We start from the raw sequence: 20,323 nt of genomic DNA, 5'->3' as shown, positions 1-20,323 counted from the left end.
GGCGGGCGGCGGGGCTGCGCGCGGCCGCGGCTCATCCCTTCCCTCTCCGCAGATCTCCTCCGGGCGCGGCAGGAGGCGGCGGCGGCGGCGCGCAACCCCGGCGCGATGGAAGCGCACATCCCCTCGGCCAGCAACTCTTCGAGCCAGCGGAGGAAGCAGGGCCTTCCCCAGCACAGGGACACCCACTTCCCCGAGAGGTACCGCGGGGGCGGGGAGGGCTGGCCGCCTCGCACCCCCGCCCCGGGGCGGGGTTTGCTCGGGCCGCGGCGGCACGGCACGGCACGGCACGGCACGGCGGGGGCCGGGGGCGGGGGGCCCCGCCGCTGGTGGGGGTCGATGCGTGCGCGCCTGCCGCCCGCGGGGGCCGCTGGCGGGGGATGGGAGCTGGGGGCTCCCTGGGGGCGCACAGATTTGCCCCAGCAATGCCTTAAAGCCTCCCCAGACACTGTCACTCTTGCGCCTTACGCGGGTGCAGAAGCGTGCGGGTGCAGAAGCGTGCGCCTGCCCCGTGCTGGGACACGCGTGCGACGGGGGCCCGCCTGGGCTTGCGCCCGTGTGTGTCGCAGGTCCAGGTCCGCAACCGCCTGGGCGGTGGGAGCTCCGTTCTGCCTTGGATCTCTAGAGGGGGTGCCAGGCTGTAACCCACCTTCTGGTACCGAGCAAAGCAAGCCGTTTAAGTCAGCGTTTTATAGCTTCTCCAGGTGAAAACAAGAGCGAACAAACGCAAGGAGCAGAGCAAGGAGTTTTCCTATAGAGAAAGAGGGAGGTGAGGCTTCCCCTCGCCACTGACAGGAGTGGTGGTGGAAAGCTAACTTTACTGCCTCCCGGGAAATTCTTGCTCATTTGTCTTGCTTTGTGCTCTAAGCCATTCCCTCTGCAATCAAGAACTTTGCAGGGAAAATAAATTAAAGCTGCATAAATTTCTGGCACATATAGCAGAGGATAAAAGAAGTGGAAAAGTGTCTGGCTGTTAGAGGATGTAAAGCCTTTGGGTATCACGGGACAAGTCGTGGAAGGCTCCAGTATCTAGACTTTTCTGGCTTTTGTCTCGGGGTTCATGGCAGGCTGGAATGCTAATTCTACAGCACCTATAAGTACATGTTGGATTTGGAGCTTTTTTCCTCCACTTCATAGCCCTGGAGATCCATTTGTTTTTCACTCTTTCTGATCAGTAGGTGTGCAGTGGGTAGGGGCTGGGCAACCCTGGTAAACCTTTTTCCTACAGGATGTACTTTGGCTAACCCACCTAATAAAATCCAAKGCAGCCCGTGTGGGTTGTAGGCAAACCTGTCAGGAACGCAGAGATAGATGAGTTTCAGTGTAGCCAGTCGTCAGGAAAATTTCTCCAGCTATGTGTGGCCTGGAGAAGTGCCAGGCCGGCCGGAGGCTTGGCTGCGAAAGCATGTACGGAAGGGTGGAGGTTGCTTAGGAGGAGGTGCTGCACACAGGAGGGGAAAACTGAAAATGAATGAGTTATGTTTCAAATCCAGAGGTATGTGCCACTCACTGCCGGGTAGGTGTTCTAGTTAGTGAACCTAGGCTAGGCCAGGGAGTGTTAAACCTTTTGGGAAGAGGGTGTCATCTAGCAGTCTGAGCAAGCATTGGATTTAGGGCTTCTGATCCTCCCCCGTTGTGGGATGGGGAGAGAAGTTTCCAGCTAGCTCCGGGGACAGTGCCTGAAGGTCGGTACTTAAGGCTGGAAGAGGCTCCTTGTAAGGGTCTGGCTATCTGCATATGAGCAAGACCAGCCCTTGACGCTGGTGGTGGGAACAGAACAGAGAAGCTGTATTCTTGCCTGTACTCCGTGGTCTTATTTCTGTCCGACAGCCTGCAGAGAGTGAAACAAGGCTTGTAGCATGTTTTCAGCCCTGGTTTTGTTCCCCCACTGGACCGCACATACAGGAGCTGCCCTAGATGCCTGGGTAGAGTAATCTCCAAGGAGCTCTGAGACCAACTCTGTGAAAGATTGCTGTGGTGGACTTGGCTGGGCACCTTGYGTGCTTCCTTCTTCCTCCGTGTCAAGACATGGTGGAACAAACTGCTTTTCTGCAGCCATCTGCTACCTGAAGAGGGGGTGAGAAGGCCGCTTCCCTGCGTGGCCTGCCTCCCTGGCCAGGCTCTCAAGTGCGGTAATCCTCAGTTAGCTGAGCTGAGGAGTCCTGCTGGGAAGCAGGAAGCTACAACCCTGCCCCGTGGTCGTGACTTACCAAGCCTGCTTGACGTTAGTTAGCATGATCGTTATTTCTCCCCAGAGATMTACAGCCACCTGAATGTCACTAAGGGTCAGCGTGTTATCACTCTGCTCTTGCTCATAAAGGCCTGGCTGGAGCTGTCACAAGCAAACTATTTCTTGCTGTTTTGCTAGAGTACCGCGAAGGTATGAGRTGCTATGGCCACATGTTGCAAAGCAGTAAAGCACTCTTTGGGTTAATTTCTCCATTTCGTTCTCCCTATTGCTGTTAGCCTTGGGTTTTGTATTTGGCTGCCATAGTCTTTGTCAACAAGGTAAATCAAAGCAGCCTTTGTGCATGTTTATTATGAAGATGTGGAAATTTAAAAGGTTTAGGTAGGCACTGACAGAAGAGGAGGAAATGAAGAAAGCTGGCTCATATAAGTAGGTAAACTGTAGGTAGATTTATGGCATCTGCTTTCCTGGGAGCAGAGGTAATAATGCATGATTGCAGGGGGATGTGAGCTGTTTGGCATGGTGTTAAAATTCCATTTCAGCTTCCTATCGGGAGCTCTGTGGGGACCAGGTCTGCTCTCAAGTGCTGCAGCTTCATGGGCAAGAGTAATTAGCCACTCCATTTTCCAGCCATTACGTCCAGCAAAGCAAGGGGGAAAAACCCACACTGGTGACCCAGGATTTTTTTTTTTGCCAGGGTGGTGCTGCTTCCTAGCAGAGACAGGAATGTGGAGACCTTGCCTGCTGGTTGGAACTGTATATACAATTTTTCAGTTTCTTGAAGCAAAGCGGGTGGGAGATGTTTGAACACTTGGGACGACAGGCGTTGCCGACTAGCTAGCATSTCTCTTTGCTTGTCAAAAATAGGCCAGTGGGTTTAATGACATTAGTGCAAGGCTGGCTCTGAAGGGAGCGGTATGCACGTGTGTGTGCGCACACAGGCACACTGAATGTGCTTTCTCAGCGCCCGGGTCCCCAGGCTCTTTTCTCAGAGTAGTAGTCCCTTCACCTTCCTGCCCCAGCTTCCTTGTCGGTCAGACGGAGTTAATAAAACTGATACGCCTCACAAAAGGTGTTTCTGGCCAGAGGTAGACTGAAGCTACTGGCTTGAGAATCCCTTTGGTTTCATGGTTTGGTTTCCTAGATCCTTGGATTAGAGAGTGCCAGGACCCAGTGGTTCGTTGGAAAAGACTGTTGAGCCCAGTGTTTTAGAAAGACTTGGAGGAGGAAAGAGTGCAGGCGCATCGCTGTAACAACTCCAGCGGGGAGCACGTCCCGTCCCCAGGCTGCTCTGTGTCGYGTGAAGCAGCAGGCGGCCGAGCCCTGCGGAGGTGCAGCGCCGTTTGGATCCTGCTCTCTGCACTCCGAGTTGGCGAGTGCTTGTGTTTTCCGGGGTCAYGTGGCCAGGTGTGGTCTTACCAAGGTAGCTCTGTTTGTGCTGTAGATCTGGAATTGAACAGGCCCTGCTTCTCGCCAAAGCAGGCCTGGTGTGTGYGAAGCCCAGGGAAGACGAGCATTCAGCTCCCTTTAGGGAAAAACGTTTATACTCTGAAAATGGAAGGCATTGCACGTGTTCTGTCTCTAGTCGTGGTCTCTCTGCCTCGCTTGCCTACCCTAGCCTCACGTCCCCTTCTGTGCTCTAAATGCTGCACCCATCTCTCTCTGTTTTTTGTGCTGGGTTGCTCCCCAGATCCCAGCTACGTGAATGTCATGCAGCACAGCAGTCAAAGAGCTTGACTTGATTTGACTAATTTGGTTTTAACTCCGATTTGGATTCTGAGGGAGAGATTTCCCCTGGCATAAACCAGGCCCTCCATGGGTCCAGGCCTCGTCACTGTCCCAGAAGGGGACCTACTTACTGTCTCTCTGTGCCTGGAAATCCCAAATACCATTTTTAGAAAGCCCTTTCATTTTATTTGGTTTCCCTTCCTGGCACAAACAGTGTCTGTGGATGGCGAAGCTGTGTGCTGCTTGCCTATTACCTCAGGTTTAAAGTGTCTCTTCCTATCAAATGCAAAGCAGAAGAAAACAGGGCTCTCATGCATTCCTTTTTTTCCCTTCCTTCATCCGTTCTAAATTTATTTCCATGCCTTGCCGGTTTCAATCTTCATTTCCTGACCCTCTCGCACACCCGCAGTCGCAGCCTCTGCTCAGAGCCTACCTTTGGAGCTTGGAGCGTGCTGGGAGAGCACTGCTCTGGGCTCGGGAGGATATGATGGGGTTAAAGTGAGAGGCTTGATTTTAACAGTATAATATGTAAYCCCATAATGACTTTAAATATTGATTATTTGAAGGCCATTAGCGCTTATTGTTAAAGAAAAGTCAATACTTTTTAAGCCTTGTGAACCATTTGTCTCCTGTTAAAGGACATATCAAATTTAGCAGCATGCAGTGCAAATCCCCTAATACCCTGCTCGCAAGCCTCCAGCTGGCATATTAAAAAAAAAAGAAATGGAGAAGGAAAGGAAGATGCAGTAACATTCACAGAAAGGCTCTCTGCAAGGCAGGGACAGGGCTTATCAGTTGTAATTGCCAAGGGATAGATTTGTTCTCAAAGTATGGGGCTGTATTTCAGCCCTTACTCTGGAAGGYGGAAGAGGAGGAGGAAGGTACATTAAAAGGAAGGTGAAGGTTGATATCTACCTGAGAAAGTGCTCAAGGATTTGTGTTGTGATGCCCATCTGTCTAAAAGCATAGTAGACTCTGTTACGGTCTCTGGGGCTTTTTGCCCCAGGGTTGCCAGTTAATTTCCAAGCTTGCTTGGAAGCGATTGGCAGTGTCTGTGGCAGGTGAGGGTTTCCCAGCTCCGTGCCAGGGCTCGATCCGGTCGCGCTCCCTSCCCCCTGTGCCGGATTTCCGTGCCCAGGATGCAGGCGGGTGGGCTGGARGGGAGCAGTGGCAGGCTCTACCAAGTTCCTTGCCTGGCCAGTGGGGAGAGTGGGTCCGTGGGGCGGCAGATAGCGCCYGCTCTTCCCGAATACGCAGGCAGTGTGCATCAGTGCTCCCCGGGGGCTGAGCAGGACGGGCCGAGGAGTATCGGTCTGGCTGCAGGGGGAAGAGTCCCTTGTCCCCCRGATGCCACTACGGGGGGGTTGATGAGCACAGCTGCTTTCTTTCTAGGTCACCTGCTGCTGGGGGCTGATGCTGAGCACTAGGGGCAGGAGASCAGCAGTGATTTCTTCGTGTTTGGCCATAAGCATCTTTCCTGCTCTGGCTCCAAGCTGCAGACTCCACGGGTCTTAACGGTGCCAGTTGTGGGACGTGCAGCTCGTCCCAACTCTCTGGCCTCGCTCAGCAGCTTTGTCCTGCGTGCGTTTGTGGTGGAGAGCTCCAGCATTGCTGAGGGGACAGCTCTGGGGTCTCTGTATAGTCTGGTTTGCAACTTGCCTTGCCGCTGTGTTAGGCTGGCATGATGACAGCATGTATAAATGTATCTCCCTGAGTTTTCCAAACCTTTGGACTTATCCTCGGCACAGGTTGCATGATTAACCTACTATACCTGCCATGTGTGGCAGTGTGATCAGCGATTGCCTTCTCCCACCTTCACCCCTTCCCAAACTGGGGCATCACTCACTTGCCAGTCCAAGGTGTGAGCTGATCCTGGCTTTGACAGGCAAGGAGGTTGGTTCAGTTGCACAGCTGTGATGAGAAGAYGGAGGGAATGAACTGCAGGGTCTCGAGGAGATGCGAGTTCTTTAGGAATAAAAGTTAGACCCCATAGTGCGGCATTAAAGCATAAAAATAGGCTCTGATTAACACTATGCTGCCACCAAAGTGATAACTTTTTATTTTTCTAGTTCCCAGTTCTGATCTTCATCGAACTGTATGCTTCCTGAGCACAGGTTTTCTCTTCTTGGTGAAAAGCAAGATGTTTCCTTTGTTTTTAGTATCTCCTTCTGAGCCCTCCGTGTGCAGCCTGCACCTGGGGGCTTCCGTGCATCGTTTTTCTCTTACCGAATCCCCTTTTCTGCATTTCTAAAAGGCAGGGGGGGCATGGTCGCTGCTTGCCTGGCCGTGCAATGGTTAAAAGYGACTTGATTTCCTAAATTGCTTCTTATAAAACGAACAGCACGTCTGCCAGGCTCGTCTCCCCATGATTACAGCTAATTACGATCGAACGGACACCTCCTAGCCCCCGTCATGCCGCTTTAATTGTCCGTTATTCATCTGCAGGCTGTCCAGGGTGGCAAAGCACTTGGCAGCCCAGCGACCGAGGCCTCGGCTAATTGTGAGGCCTCGGGGATTAGGGCAGGTGATTACACACTTCATGGTGTAATTACATAAGCATCGCTTGGCTGCTGCCCCGGCTCCGAGCCGAAGGTCACGCGCTGCGTTACCTGAGATTAATTGGAGCTGCCACTGAAGTGCGAGGTGCTGGCGGAGCGGTTATACGATTAGCATTAACATTTCAACAGCGACGGATCGATCTGTGGCTCTCCTCCAGACACAGCGAGCTGTGCAATTAGTTTAGAGGAGAGCTAGGGGAGGAAGGAGGTGAAAAGGAGAGATGGAGACAGTCGGAGGAAGGGGAGAAGGAGAGCGGAGACAGACAGGAAGGGGGAGGCCGAGACGGGCAGGTGGCAGGGGCAGGGAGAAGGAGGAATTTCAGCCCGTTTCGTGTTGTGGATCAATGTGTTGCAGCGTTTCGTAGTGGCTGTTGCACAGAGTGAAGATAAAATTTTTCCAGGAAGGTCTAGGGAAAGGGCAGGGATGCTTTCCTTGCAATGATTGTTGAAAACCTGGTGTTGCATGGAGCTGTTTTCCCACCTGTGTCCTGAAATGGTTCTTGTCTGGCTCTTCATGAACCACGGTGGTAATCCATCCCCAGCTGTGTGGGATGGGAGCGTGGATATCGGGATTCTCCCGTTATCCCACACCCACGCACCCTAGACTGATAGAAGGAGCGTGGTTGTACGTCTAGCCTGTATCTCGCAAAGTCACAGGCACCTTCTTGCTCCTCCCTCTTTCTTGCCCTCAAGTCTCTCCTGAAGCAGATTTTATAGGGCGACATTGTAAAATGAAAATAAACGGCACAGCACTTGGCTTTGCCTCTAGATGCCCTGGTGAAGGTAATAATGTTGTAAGTGGCTATCAAAAGGAATTAAGAGACATGCAGCCGGAAAGCAGAGATTTGCTTGCAGACTCCCAGGGCAGATTTGACTAATGGAAGAGACCTTGGCTCCTCTTCCCTTCCTGCATTTTCTTTTCTTTTTTTTCCCCCCCTTTTTTTTTCCTGCAAGTAAGCTCTACCTGCTTTGCTTCCGGGCGTTGTCCTCTTGCCCACGCCTCGAACCTGCCTCCTGCAGCTTACCTGCCACCTTACATCCATGGTGCCTGTTCTGGTCAGCATCACTAAGTCCAACTGYGGCCCCATGGTGCTTCCTGCTCTGCTTCATCTCCCTCCTCTGTGTCCCTCTATGCGTCACAGACCACTTTTCTTTMCGGAATTGAAGATCACCCTTTGCTCCTGCCAGGACAGTGGTTTTTGCAAGACCTGCCAGYGATGCCTTCAGATCTACACGGCCTGCCTCTCCAGCTCTCAGAATACAACATGCCTTCTCTGTTGGAAGATAGCTGAGAGAAGAACTCAGGCTTTTGGAGGGGAAAGGCAAACACAAGGATCATCAGTGTTGCCTTTGCTAGCCCTCAGTAGCCAAAGCCCCTTCGAACTGCCTAGGCGAAAGGCCCCAGAAACAAATATATCAGGAGGGTGGGAGGTAGGTGGGATCTTCAGAGTCCTGGCTGTCKTCTTCCCCTTCTGGCTCTGYGTCTTTTCTTTTTTTCTCCCCTTTTCCAAGTTTGGCGAATGGATGAACAGGCATCTTTTCATATCAGAGCAGCCTCCCGTATCAAACGCAGGTCGTCTGTAGAAAGGATGTTCTTGCTGAGCCAGGGCTTTCTGATCCTGTTAATGGAGCCTTCCGATTTTCAACATTGATTTCCTTTTCTGATTTCTACAGGGAGATATCTCACCCACCGCCCCTGCTTTCACCTCAGAACGCGCCTCATATTGCTCTGGGGCCGCACTTGAGACCTCCTTTCCTTGGGGTGCCTTCAGCTCTGTGCCAGACGCCAGGTGAGTGTGTAAGGAGATGTGCTCACATCCAGCCGGGGGCAGTGGGCAGAGAGAAGGTGCTGTCGATGACAAACTTTCCTGTAGCCGGCCAGCCCAGCTACAGGTTTTCTGTTTCCCCGTCGCTGCTGTTCTGGCTCCGCTGTGTTTTACAGTGGCTGGAGCAGGTTGCCTTGGCTGCCCTTTCTCTTTTGCTCCCCAGCAGCCTCCCTGGGTGAGTGTTTCAGTGACAGGCTGCGCTGCCTTGGGAGTGGGAGGAACAGATGTGCTCCAGAACAAAAATGGAGCTCACAGTTGCCCTTTCCTGCTCAGTTAGTCCCCCGGAGAGCTGTCCTTGAGTTAGCAGGTAGTGCATGCTGGCATGAGTAACCTCGTGTTATTACTCTGTCCATCCCCAGGTTATGGGTTCCTACAGCCAGCACAAGCRGAGATGTTTGCACGGCAGCAGGAGATGCTACGGAAGCAAAACCTGGCAAGGTAAAGAATGTGGGAGCCTTTCCTGCCTCTAAGCCTGCCTCGGTTTGGGTTGGATTTTCCTTCCATTTTCCAGGAGCAGAGTATTGTGGGATGCTGTGTTGGATGAGCTACACACAAGGGACAGAGCAGTGTCCAAGAGTGGAAAAGGCATAAGGATGTGGAGACCGTACCTTGTTCCTGCAAGCTGTTTCAGCATGGGTGGTGGTTGGTTAGCTACTCCTAGAGCCTCCCCAGTGATGTTCCCTCCCTGTCTCTCGCACCTAGATTGGAGATGTCGGCTGAGATCATCCGCCAGAAGGAGCTGGAGAACCTGCACAGGCAAAGGCTGCTGGCCAGCGACCCGCTGAGCCTGCACCCGGGCTTGCCCCCGGACCACCCAGCCCTGCGCAACGTGCACGACATCCCCGAGGGCCACGCGCTGCGGGAGGAGCTCTCCCGGAGGAACGCCATGCTGGTGCTGCGGCACAACAACACGCCCCTGCTCTCCCTCAACGCCGGCGTCCCCAGCAGCGCCACGCCGCCCAAGGAGCAGCCTCGGCGGGGCAGCCGGAAATCCGCGCACCACCGGGCCGAGCCGCAGGGGCTGAGCGAGGCCAAGGAGCTGGCGGAGCCCCGGGCGCGGGACGGGGCTCCGGACTGTAACGACGAGGAGATGAAGGACTCTGAGAGCGACGCGGACGTGAGYGACGAGAAACCGGAGAGCCTGAAGGCTGAGAGCAGCAGCTCGGCCGCTGAGCTTAAGGAGTGCAAAGAGACAGGCAAAGTCTGCGAGGGGGCCAAGGAGCTGGGTGAAGTGGCTGCCGGCCAAAATGCCCCCTGCAGCTCCTCAAGCGCCGAGTCCCCCAGCCACTTGCTTGGTCCAGGCATCAACAAAAATGAGGTGAAATACCTCCCGCCAGCCTCCATCCCGCCACCCCAGCCGCTGCCCTTCGGATTCCCGTATACGATGAGCCCGTACTTCCATGCAGGTGGGTACGTGGGGGGCCACCGCTGAGTTACTGGCTGGAGCAGCGGCGCGTTTTGCAGTGTGCTAAAAGTGGGACTCTTCCCACCTGCTGGTGCGTGGTGCTGTTGTAGGTTGCCTTTTTCTGGGGGGGCGAACATCTCCTTTTAATTAGCATAAAGGAGGTCTGCATTGGAAATGAAGAGAGTCAAGAGCCGTAAAGAATGCCAAGCACGTGAGAAGGGGGAGACTAACGTCRTGGATTAAGGGATCTTAGAATTTCTTGGACCTTCTCTGGATGCTGTGTCTCAAGAGAGATACCTGTAGACTATAGAGGGGTTCAAAGAGAGGCAGCAAAAATTCAGTGGCTGCAAGGGGCTGCCCCACAAAGTGAAGAGCCAGAAACGTTATATCTGGAAGAGTGACTTGAAAAGCTGTCCCGTCTGTCGGGCTGTGCTCATGTGATCTCCAAGCAGTGGGGCCTGAATGGACCAGAGGGAAACACCCTGATAGGGCAGGGCAGAAGCGTTTCCTGGAGCAGCCTGGCTCTGCCCTGCGCGGGCAGAGGCCGTGCGCTTGCGGTGCAGCTGAGGCTGTTCTCTGAGGAGCAGTGCCGGTGGCACGGGGATGTGCGGGGCAGGAGGGTGGCCACCTGCTTACTGCAGGCTCTCCTCTCCGCCTGCAAATTGCCATGGCTTGAGGTTTGGGGGGAAGGAAATGAAGAACTAGAGCTGCAGGGCCGGGTGGGAGCGGTGAGCACCGGGAGCGCCACGTGGGGTTTCGCACCCTGGGAGCTCGTCTGCCCGGGGTTCTCCTGCGGGCAGAGCAGGGTGGCAGCTCCCGCCCTAGCCAAGAGCCAGGACTGCCTAAGCTAATTACATAGCTGAGCAATTAGCGRGAGGTAGGACCTCCTACCACGTGGAGGAGGGAGAAAGGGGGGGCATGGCGCCCGGGCCCCTGGAGCTGCCTCTTTGCTATGCAAAGAGCTGCYGTGGTTGCGAACACGGCTGCCCATCGCTCATTAGAGCTGCCTTCCAGCCGGGAGGGAGGAAGCGATTTTTCTGTGACAGGCAGGTGGCCAACGTGATAAATATTCCTGCTGCCGGGGGCTGCTGAGGCTTCCTCGCAGGAGTCTCTCTCTCCCAGCCGTTAGAAAGGGAAGCGCGGGGCTCGGTGATGCTCGATCATCTTGTGTAAGGCGCTGCAGGGAGGCCTGGACTGTGGGTGGGTTTCCTCCCTCCCTCGGCAATGCGTGAGTTACTGTAATAGGCCATTTATTATTATCACTTCGAATTTATGTCACGGCGATGTCTTGAGGCCTCGGCAAAGATTAGGGCTGTGTTTCGCTGCCGGGTCCAGGGTGCTCCTGGTTTGCGGAGCCTGCCCCAGGGCTGTCGGTCTTTCTCCGAGGGTTCTTTGGCTTTCAGCTAGCTTCCCGTGTTGTGGTGACCGTTAATACTGCTGGTCTGCGGGACAGCAYTAGGTTTGGGCCCCGTGGCGCTAGGTGCTGTACAGTTCTGCAGAAAAAGCTCTCGGCTGAGAGAGGGACGTGGGAAGGCAGGGCATCTTGTCTTGTTCAGAGCAGCACGGCRGGTCGATAGCGGGGGGGAAGGGGGTTCAGGAGCTGAAAGACCGAGGGCTGTATCGATCCAAATGCTGCAGGCGTCCTGGGATGTGCCAGGGTAATGCCTGTCAACCAGAAGTGTGTTGCTTTGGCCCTTGGGGAGTACAACCCGCCTGCAGACAGGCAGACAGAGCTGCATCCGCCTCTCGCCCGGTGCCGAAGCATTTCCTTGACTGTATTTTGTACRAGGGCTGCTCTTGTGTGCCGATGTGCTGCGCGCTCGAGGCTGAGCTGCGAGGTACCCGCCGGCACAGGGCGGGTGATGTGACAGGAAGAGACGGGGGGGAGAGGAGGGAAGTGACTGGCCGAAAATGACCGCTGAGTTCCAGGCAGCCCCTCCGGGCTTCCTTGGGGGCAGAGCTGTTTGCTGTCCCCGGCGGGAGGAACGCTGACGAGCTGAGCCGATTCCCCGAGCAGCCTTCCGGGGAGCCGGCGGCTGCTCCGCGACCTCAGCCCGCCAAGGTTTCAGCAGCCTTGCTTCCCCTCCTCCTCCAGCCCTGTCCTTTGGAAAAGGCGAAGGGTGGAGCGTGCGGGAGGCTAAAATCCTCCTATTGATCCGCAGTCTTGGGAGCTATTAACGCGCGCCTTGCAGCGCCGCGACCTGCGCTGGCTGGCGCGCGGGAAGGAGGGAGCGCGTGCGGGGGGGGAGGAAGAGGGGTTATAGCGTGCCGGCAAAACTGGCCAAACCCGTAGGTGGGCTGGTGTCCTAGTGGGTTTGCGTTGTGCTCTGGGCGCCCAGCAGGCACCTGAACTGTCCTACGTGATGCCAGGAGCAAGAACTTGCGTGACTGCCTGCAGCAGAGAGAGCCCCGTTGCAGCACGTCTGCTTGAACCGCCGCAGACGTTTCCCTTCCTGCTGAGGCCGGGAGGGCTGCTCCTCCAGACCCGTGTAGTCTCTGGCTGCTCTTCTGAAGCAGCCAGATACCAGGAGGAGGGAGAAGAGTTATAAATGGACTGTGGTGTGGGTGGTGAGGGCTTTTACGTGGACACCTGTCTACAAGACGCTAGCCTGGGACGATGAATTCTTTTCAGTCCCTGCGTGCTGGGCCCCATCTGGTGAAATGCTCTGTAATCCATTACTGGTCCCTTGGACCATCATTTATCATCGAGTGAGACAGAGGAGGCCTCGCAGGGAGTGGATGCTGCCCTTTATCCATCCTCGCGGTCCAGCAGGATCCAGTGACATGCCATTATTATAATAAAAGGTGCATTCCCTATAGCCACTTGGCATCTATTTGTTATCGTTCTTCAAACYGCCAGAGCAGCGGAGAGTGCAGCCCTGCGCAGAGACAGAGCAGAAGGTGTGATGTCGTTCTGAGGAGGGGAGGGGGAAAGGGTGGGAGCCCTTCTTCTCTCGGGCTTCGGAATTAGAAAGGCCAGCGACAGGACCCTGCGTGCTGAGGGCTGGGGCAGAGGAGCCGTCCGCGCTCGGCTGGTGTCCGCGTGCCGAGCCCTCCCCGGGGGCAGGCCTGCATCGCCTCTGGCAGCCCTCTGTGGCAGAGCTGCAGCGGGGGCAGGCAGGCAGGAGGGCCCGCTCCAGCGCTGGGCTCCAGCATCCCGCTTCCCGCAGAGCCGTGGCTGAGTCTCTGGAGCTGCCMATGCTGAGCTCCTCTGCAGTCACGCTGAGATTTTAGGCCTTTCTGCAAAGAACAGAAGTGTTTTGCCACTGATTTCAGTAGAAACAGGTTTCCACCCTTTAGCTTATAACTTCAGTGCTGCAGAAATTGCTAATAGGACAGAGCCCAAAGTACTGGTATTTACCTTCCCCCTCCCAAGACTGTTTCCACAAGTCAGTGCCTGTCTTTTCCTGGTGTAAATGGGAAGGGAAAACAAACTCTCTGTGATAAATATTTTGTCCATATTAAATTTCTGTGTGGGTGCATGGAAAATAATTCCTGTTCTCATAGAGTGGGCCTGTCTTGTGCTCGCTCTCGGAGAGAGCAGGCTTGCCGTGCATGTGTCTGTGTGCATCCCTTCCTTTCTTCTGGGGGCATGAAAAGGCAAATGAAAAAGAAAACACAGAAAGACTTGTGTAGGAGAAACAGTTGCTAGCCCAGCTTTGCTGGCGATGTCAGTGCTGCTGCAAATGATCCTGCGTTTGGTGTGTTTCCAGAACTGCAAGCGTGTGCGGAGGAGAAGGGACCGCAGGGAAGCCTTACACCTTTCCTCCCATCCGTACGAGTCGTGAGTGCAGTAGATAGGACTAGATTTCTGTCCACAGTGGTAGGGACCTGCCGAGCATCTGTGACCAACGGTGCCTGACCAGCTTCTCTCTGTGCAGGCTGAGATAAAGCCTGAGGATAGGTCTGGCTGGCTGGTGGCTRGAGAATTCATTCCCAAGCACTGCGTTGCTGCAATTCAATCCTTGGCTTGCTTTTGGAATAAGGAAGTACCTAATTTTAAAGCAGTTGGCTGTTACAGTCAGATCCCCTCAGAGACGCTTACTCTGGCTGCAGATGGAGGTGTCTCGCCTGAACATTGACTGTGCCTGGAATAATTGAGTTCAGTTTCACTTCCTCTGTTTACCAGGCTGCAGCCACTCTTCCAAAAAGGATTTACCTTCCCCCTTGCACTGTAAGAAAGAAAAGACCTCCCCAGAAATTTCAAAAAAAAAAGGAGGAAAAAATGGGCCTCAGCCATTTCAATGTTTTGTGATTTTAGCATAAACAGCTGGGAATTTGTCTTAYGGAATAGCAAATGCAGTAGGAGTAAATGGAGGCTTGTGCCCATCTGTCTGTCTGCCTGGTAGCTGGGGGTAAGGAGAGGAAGGAAAGTTCTTGCTGGCTCTTCAGTGATGTCCTCTGCCTCCTCCTGTCCTCTCATGCTGACAGTCACCCAGCACACAGGAGAGCCAGTCGTTTGCAGCTGTTGCCAGGGGYGCAAAAATAGTTGAAGCTCATTCTAACTGGAAAAAAGAAGGGGTAGGAGGAGAGCAAGGAGCTGCCTGGCCTCTAGTAGGGCGTGGGGTGGCAAGGCAGGGGGACGACAGGCTGCCTGGGGTCGGTGCATCGTGGCCAGACGGTCGGGTAGTGCTCTTCCAGAGAGCAGCAAGCGGTGGCTCCTGTCCAGCTTCGTTCTGGAGAGGAGAGGGTCTTGTGCATGCCCTGAAGGAGGGATCGTGATAACAGCTGGGGGTACGAAAGGGGTGTGGAAGGTCTGGTCTTTGCCCACAGTGAGCACCCCGCGGGTCCCATGCTAATGAGGAGGAGCACCGGGGGGAGGGAGGCCTGGGAACGTGCGCCTGGGTCGGGGAGCCCAGCTCTCCACACCCGTTCGGTGGCTTGAGAGCGCGATGGGCAGCGACGGCCGGTACAGTTCGCAGGCCTTGGAGGGCTCCTGTCTCTCCCCACAGCCCCAGCCGGGCACTGGGGAGACCCTGGCGCTGGAATCTGGCATTCATCTGTCCGTACTTGGCCTCTGCACACGAGGAGAGGTGTGAGCTTGTCCTCATTCGCTAGGGCTGTTTGTAAGCAACGACTGCTTGGCCCTGGCTTGGTAGGCGGCTGGTGGTCTTTGCATAATTGCTGCACGGGGAGATGCACGTTGACTCTGCAGGCTGCAGGGCTGCTCGAGGGCTGCTCGRAGCAGGCGTTGCTGTCTGCTTSCCTGAGAGCAGGGCCGTAGCTGGAMGGGAAGTGATGGGGCAGCTTCGGGAGCAGAGAGGAGGGTGAGGCTTGGGACAGGGCAGGAGGGGAAGGAGGAAGCTGGGAGCAGAAACAGAGTGGAAATGGTGACATAGTGTCTGACTACTTCTGGTGCAGACTGCTGCTGTTTTAAAAGCATCCTACTGGCATGATAACTTCCTCTGTAAATCCTCTTTTTCCTGTTACACTGGACTGTGTTGGTAGTTCAGCCAGCGAGCTAGCAGGTCCTCAGCTTGTGACTTCGCTCTTGGCCCTGCCTACGCCGCTCATCTTTGGGCTGTTGAGCATTGCTCCAGGGAAGCGGCTGTTCTTGGCTCTCTGGCTTGCGCTSCCCACCATGATTTTGTTGCGTGCCACCTTACCTCGTCGTTACGCGCGGAGGTGCTGTCCAACCAGCTGTGGACAGGAGCAACGGAGTCGCAGAAAGGCGTTATATTCCTGGTGCTGATCAGGTGCCTCAGGGCAAAACCTCAAACCTACAGAACAGATGATTCTGTCATGATAGACCTCTGAGAGAAATACTTATTCTGGTAAATTGTTGTTTCATGCTCTGAAACAAAACAGTTTATATCCCTCATAAACTCTTGCTTTACCTAGTGTMATCATGGATGTTCGCATCCCTATAAATGTCATTCTGAGCTCTTAGTCTAAATGATATCACGTAGCAGTGAGTTCCAGAAGTTAATAATACATTTTTTCCTAAGTGGCACTTTCTGGAAAAAYGGTCCGCTCAGCACCCATCTCTGCGTTGCCTTGCACACCACAGCAGCAAAGAGCTGGCTGCTGACAGGGCGGGGGCCTGAACCGCTGTTGCGTTTCGGAGGGCGACGTGTCGGCTTGAGCTGAGCTGCGCTCTCCTCGGGGCGTTGCAGGGGCCGGCGGGGTCGTCCCGTCGCCCGCCGGACGCTTGGCCGGGAGGGCTGCCCGATTCCCGCGGCGTCGCACGCCGAGGCAGCGGGTCGCTTGGGGCAGGCTGATCCAAGGGGTGTTTGAGGCTCTCTCCTCTCCTTCAGGGTTTTCTCTTTTCTCTCCCCTCCCCCCATCTCCTCTCTGCAGCTGAGGAACATTAAACACGTGAAATGCATTAGCTAGGATTTTTCCTTTCCCCTACCCCCCTTTTTAAGCTCGGGACCTCCAGGAGGAAGAGGCCTGTGAGTTGACCCTGCCCAGTGCTTTAACTGACAGGTCATTAAAGATGAATGTGTGGCTAGAGAAAAATATTCAGATTGCAGGCTAGCTGTTGTCCGTGTGGGATTTTAATGATTTATGTTTCTTTCTCCTCCCCCCCTTCCCACCCCCCTGCTCCATACAATCCAGGCACCATGGGAGGTCTGTTTTTGGATGGTGAGGAAAGCCCTGCGCTGGAAGACATCAGCAAATGGACAGTGGAGGACGTGTGCAGCTTTGTGTCCAACTTGTCTGGCTGCACCGAGTACACTCAGGTAAATCTCTTAACAGCCTTGGGAACGTCGCGGGGAAAGGCGGGAGGGATCTCCTAACGGCAAGCGCCTCTTCCTTCCTTCCTGCCCGTGCCCGTCTTAGTCGTGCTGTGCGCGCCAGCGGAAGGTATTTTCCAGGTCCCCGCAGCACCTGTAGCTCTTGTTTCTAGTGGATTGTAGGACAGCCGCTTGACTGCCGGTGGGGTCCCCGGRGGGTGCGGTGGGCTTGCAGAGGGGAGCAGCAGTGCAGGCGCGGGGCGGGAGGGGCTGGCACTTTGGGCAAGGCTAGAGTCCTGAGCTGCAAGGCTGGTCGTGGTTAGTGGGTCTCTGCCGCTTTCCAGCTTCCGATTTTTGAAGTCTGCCTGTGGCCCACCGTGGAGCTGAACTCAGAGGTGGCTTTGTGTGAGGGGTGTGCTGCCAAGCGGTGCCCCGGAGCCGAGGCCAGCCTGGCAGAGCAGCTGTGCTCTGTTGCTGTGCCCAGAGCGTGGCGGGGGCAGAGGGGGCTTTGAGAGAGCCTGGCTTCACAAGCGTCGAGGTAACCTGCATGCTTACGCTTTAGAATGAAGATGACTGTGATTTCTAAGCTCTTTGTAGTAGAATTGAGCATTTGTCATTACCAGAGGGTTTATAAGGTGGATTGAGAACTGGCTGAAAGGCASAGCTCAGAGGGTCGTCATCAGTGGCRTGGAGTCTAGTTGGAGGCCTGTGGCTAGTGGCGTCCCYCAGGGCTCGGTACTGGGTCCCATCCTGTTCAACTTCTTCATCAATGACCTGGATGAGGGGACAGAGTGCCTCCTCAGCAAGTTTGCTGATGGTACCAAGCTGGGAGGAGTGGCTGACACACCTGAGGGCTGTGCTGTCATTCAGAGAGACCTGGACGGGCTGGAGAGGTGGGCAGAGAGGAACCTCCTGAGGTTCAACAAGGGCAAGTGCAGAATCATGCACCTAGGGAGGAATAACTCCATGCACCAGTACAAGCAGGGGGCTGACCTTCTGGAGAGCAGCTCTGCAGAGAAGGACCTGGGAGTGCTGGTGGGTGACAAGCTGACTGTGAGCCAGCAACGTGCCCTTGTGGATGGGAAGGCCAATGGTCTCCTGGGGTGCATTCGGAAGAATGTCGCCAGCAGGTCAAGGGAGGTGATCCTGCCCCTCTACTTAGCCCTGGTGAGGCCTCATCTTGAGTGCTATGTCCAGTTCTGGGCTCCTCAGGACAAGAGAGACATGGAGCTACTGGAGAGAGTCCAGCGTAGGGCTATGAAGATGACCAGAGGGCTGGAGCATCTGCCCTATGAGGAGAGGCTGCAAGAGCTGGRCCTCTTCAGCCTGGGGAAGAGAAGACTGAGGGGGGATCTGATCAATGTGTACAAGTACCTGAAGGGAGGGTGTCAAGGGGACGGGGACAAACTCTTTCCAGTTGCCCCATGTGACAGGACAAGAGGCAATGGGCAGAAACTGAAGTACAGGAAGTTTTGCCTGACCGTGAGGGGGAATTTCTTYCCTGTGAGAGTGATGGAGCMCTGGASCAGGTTGCCCAGAGAGGTTGTGGAGTCTCCTTCTCTGGAGMTMTTCAAGGCCTRCCTGGATGCAACCCTGTCTRMCATGCTCTAGGTGACCCTGCTGAGCAGGGAGGTTGGACTAGATGATCTCCAGAGGTCCCTGCCAACCTTACTGATCCCATGATAAAGCCTGATCAGTGCAAAGTCATGAAGTTCAATACAAAAAACAGCCCTGTGTATTTGGCTCCTGCATCTGCTGGAGTCCTAAATGTCCTATTGAGAGACTGCATCAACGGTAAAGGCACATGTTCCCGAGCTGTCTGGGATGGGCATGTAAAGAGGGTACAGTGTGCTGAGAAGGGAGGGAGTGAAAGTAGCAGAGAGAGAGGAGTAAAGGGCCAAAGCTGAGGGCAATCCAGCCTTTCAGCGGAGAGGCTCCCTAGGCTGCGAACAGTCCTTTAAAGAGAAGGAGAGCAGGAGTTGAGCTTTGCAGGCATGCCACTTCAAGAGAGGAGCTTTCCTGACTGATTAACTAAGGAGTGCAAAGCTGTCCATTTGCATCCGGGCTGGATGAAAGCCGATTTCCAAAAACCTCCCTCCTCCCACTCTTGAGCCCTAGCTGTGTGTCCCTGTTTTAGTTGGTAGGCACAGTTCGGATGTGGTTCAAAGCATTAGGCAAGCATCCTCTCCCAAAATGTATGCCCCCAGCCACTTTGAGGAGAGTAAAGCTCAGGATCCCAGCTTCTCCTGGGACTGGCTGTTGGGAAAGCAGTGTGAATATCTGGCTCTAGGTAAGTGGCTCCTTTCAGGGTCTGCTGATTGTGGTAGTGCGCCGTGGGAAAAGGTGCATACGTTAACAGTTAAAAGATGTAAAATATCCCAGAGGGGATGGGAAGCTGGGAGCTGGATTTTGCTTTTCATTATGCAAACTTGGAATTGCCCCACACCTCCCCCTTCTCTCTCAGATGGAAGGATGATGTGTTTCAATCCAAAGTCTGTCCTCCTTTGCTCCCTAACCATGATGTTAATCCCACCAGGCCACCTGTAAAACTGGTGCTTCTCTGGAGCAAGCAGCTGTGCACGCATGCATGCGAGAGAGGCGCTATTGAGGACGGTTTGTGCTTGCGACAAAGATGGGGCATGTTTAACACTCCCCAGGAGGGATGACAGAAGCTGCGGTTGTGTTTAGGAGAGCAGAAGGGCTTGGACCATGGCGACTGGGTGCGTGCAGGTGTGTGAAAGAGAGGATTGGTTTCTGGTTGTGGAGAGAGGGAGGGGCAGGAGAAGTGTTTAGAAAAAGATGATGGATGGATGYGTGTTTGCAAGAGGGAGAAGAAGCAGCTCTGTGCATGTGTCAAGAGAGGAGGGCTCAGGAGTTGCTGTTAAGGGGAAGGGCTCAGGAGTGTACGGCTGTGGACTGCAGTATGTACTGATGATTATTGGATAGGAATAAGAGAGTTCAAGCAAAAGGCTCTAAACCCAAAKATGTACAGCTGCCCACATTCTGCTCTGTTACTCCCACCTAAACAACAGGCTGYTGCACTGGTGACATTGCAGTTTGTCCACATTCCCATGCTGAGGAATGAAGTTCAGGAAGTTGACTGGAAGCTTATGAATGTTGGGACTGGTAGGGAATGTGGAGAAATCTTCAACACAAACACCTTGCCAAAGGTTTAGCCATTTACATCTTCCATGCCAGCCCCTGGTGTACTGGGGTGGGGCGAAGAAATTAATAGCTTGCTGAAACAAAGGTTCAGCAGTCTTCTCAGTGCATTGCAAACAAAATGTTTTATGATAATGGGAGCTGTTGTAAACAGCCTCCTGCTGTGGCCTTGCATTAGGTAGGGGGTTCATGGCTTAAGGGATGAGGCATTTTTATGCACCATGGTTATACGCTTAACGGGGTTTTTTACTATGTGAAAATAGCAACATGCAAGGGAGACCCAGCTCTGTGGCTCTGAACTGCAGAGCTCTCTGTGTTCTCTTCTCCAAAACCACAGCTGCCGGGGAGGTCTGGCAGTGGCCTGCAGGATTCTTCTGCCAGGAAAACCCAGCAAGAGCTTGGTGGTATGCTGTGCATTTAGAAGCACGTTGCAGACCAAAAAAAAAAAAAAAAATTTTCTTTGATGAAAACAAAGCTGCCATTCCTGCTTTCAGCCCCTGACAATATTGAACTTTGTCCCTGAAGCAGATCAAGACGCGTGGGACATACAAGGAGGATGCTTTTGCTCCCAAGGCTTTTTGTGGAGGGTTTTAGCGAAAGGAGGCTTTTGGCTCTCTGCCATATTGGCTTCATAGGAAGGAAAGAAATCAGTATATTAAGTTTTGCTAGGTCAAAGAGCAGAAACACAYGCTGCAGTCACGAGCAGCTTTGCTGGTGGAGTCCAGCAATAAAAGAGGCTTGCAACGGCTCAGCTGCCTTACCTCTAACCGCCACTGCCA

At 54.3% G+C, this 20,323-nt stretch overlaps 1 protein-coding gene across 3 annotated transcripts in view; it reads left to right on the top strand.

The window, feature by feature from the left end:
• SAMD11 (sterile alpha motif domain containing 11) overlaps positions 1 to 20,323 on the top strand; it is a 129,365-nt gene that overhangs the window by 102,958 nt on the left and 6,084 nt on the right. For all 3 annotated transcript variants that reach the window (XM_085298972.1, XM_085298971.1, XM_085298973.1), the window contains 5 exons: positions 53 to 197; positions 8,146 to 8,261; positions 8,657 to 8,735; positions 9,000 to 9,703; positions 16,264 to 16,388. In XM_085298972.1, the coding sequence (XP_085155098.1) occupies positions 53 to 197; positions 8,146 to 8,261; positions 8,657 to 8,735; positions 9,000 to 9,703; positions 16,264 to 16,388 (1,169 nt within the window). The remainder of the gene's footprint in view (positions 1 to 52; positions 198 to 8,145; positions 8,262 to 8,656; positions 8,736 to 8,999; positions 9,704 to 16,263; positions 16,389 to 20,323) is intronic.

The sequence above is a fragment of the Rhea americana genome, unplaced genomic scaffold (genome assembly GCF_003343005.1).
Source record: "Rhea americana isolate MKP2758 unplaced genomic scaffold, rheAme1 scaffold_143, whole genome shotgun sequence".
In the NCBI taxonomy this organism is placed as follows: domain Eukaryota; kingdom Metazoa; phylum Chordata; class Aves; order Rheiformes; family Rheidae; genus Rhea; species Rhea americana.
The sequence above is the reverse complement of the archived record's forward strand: the minus strand, read 5'-3'. Positions and strand labels throughout refer to the sequence as shown.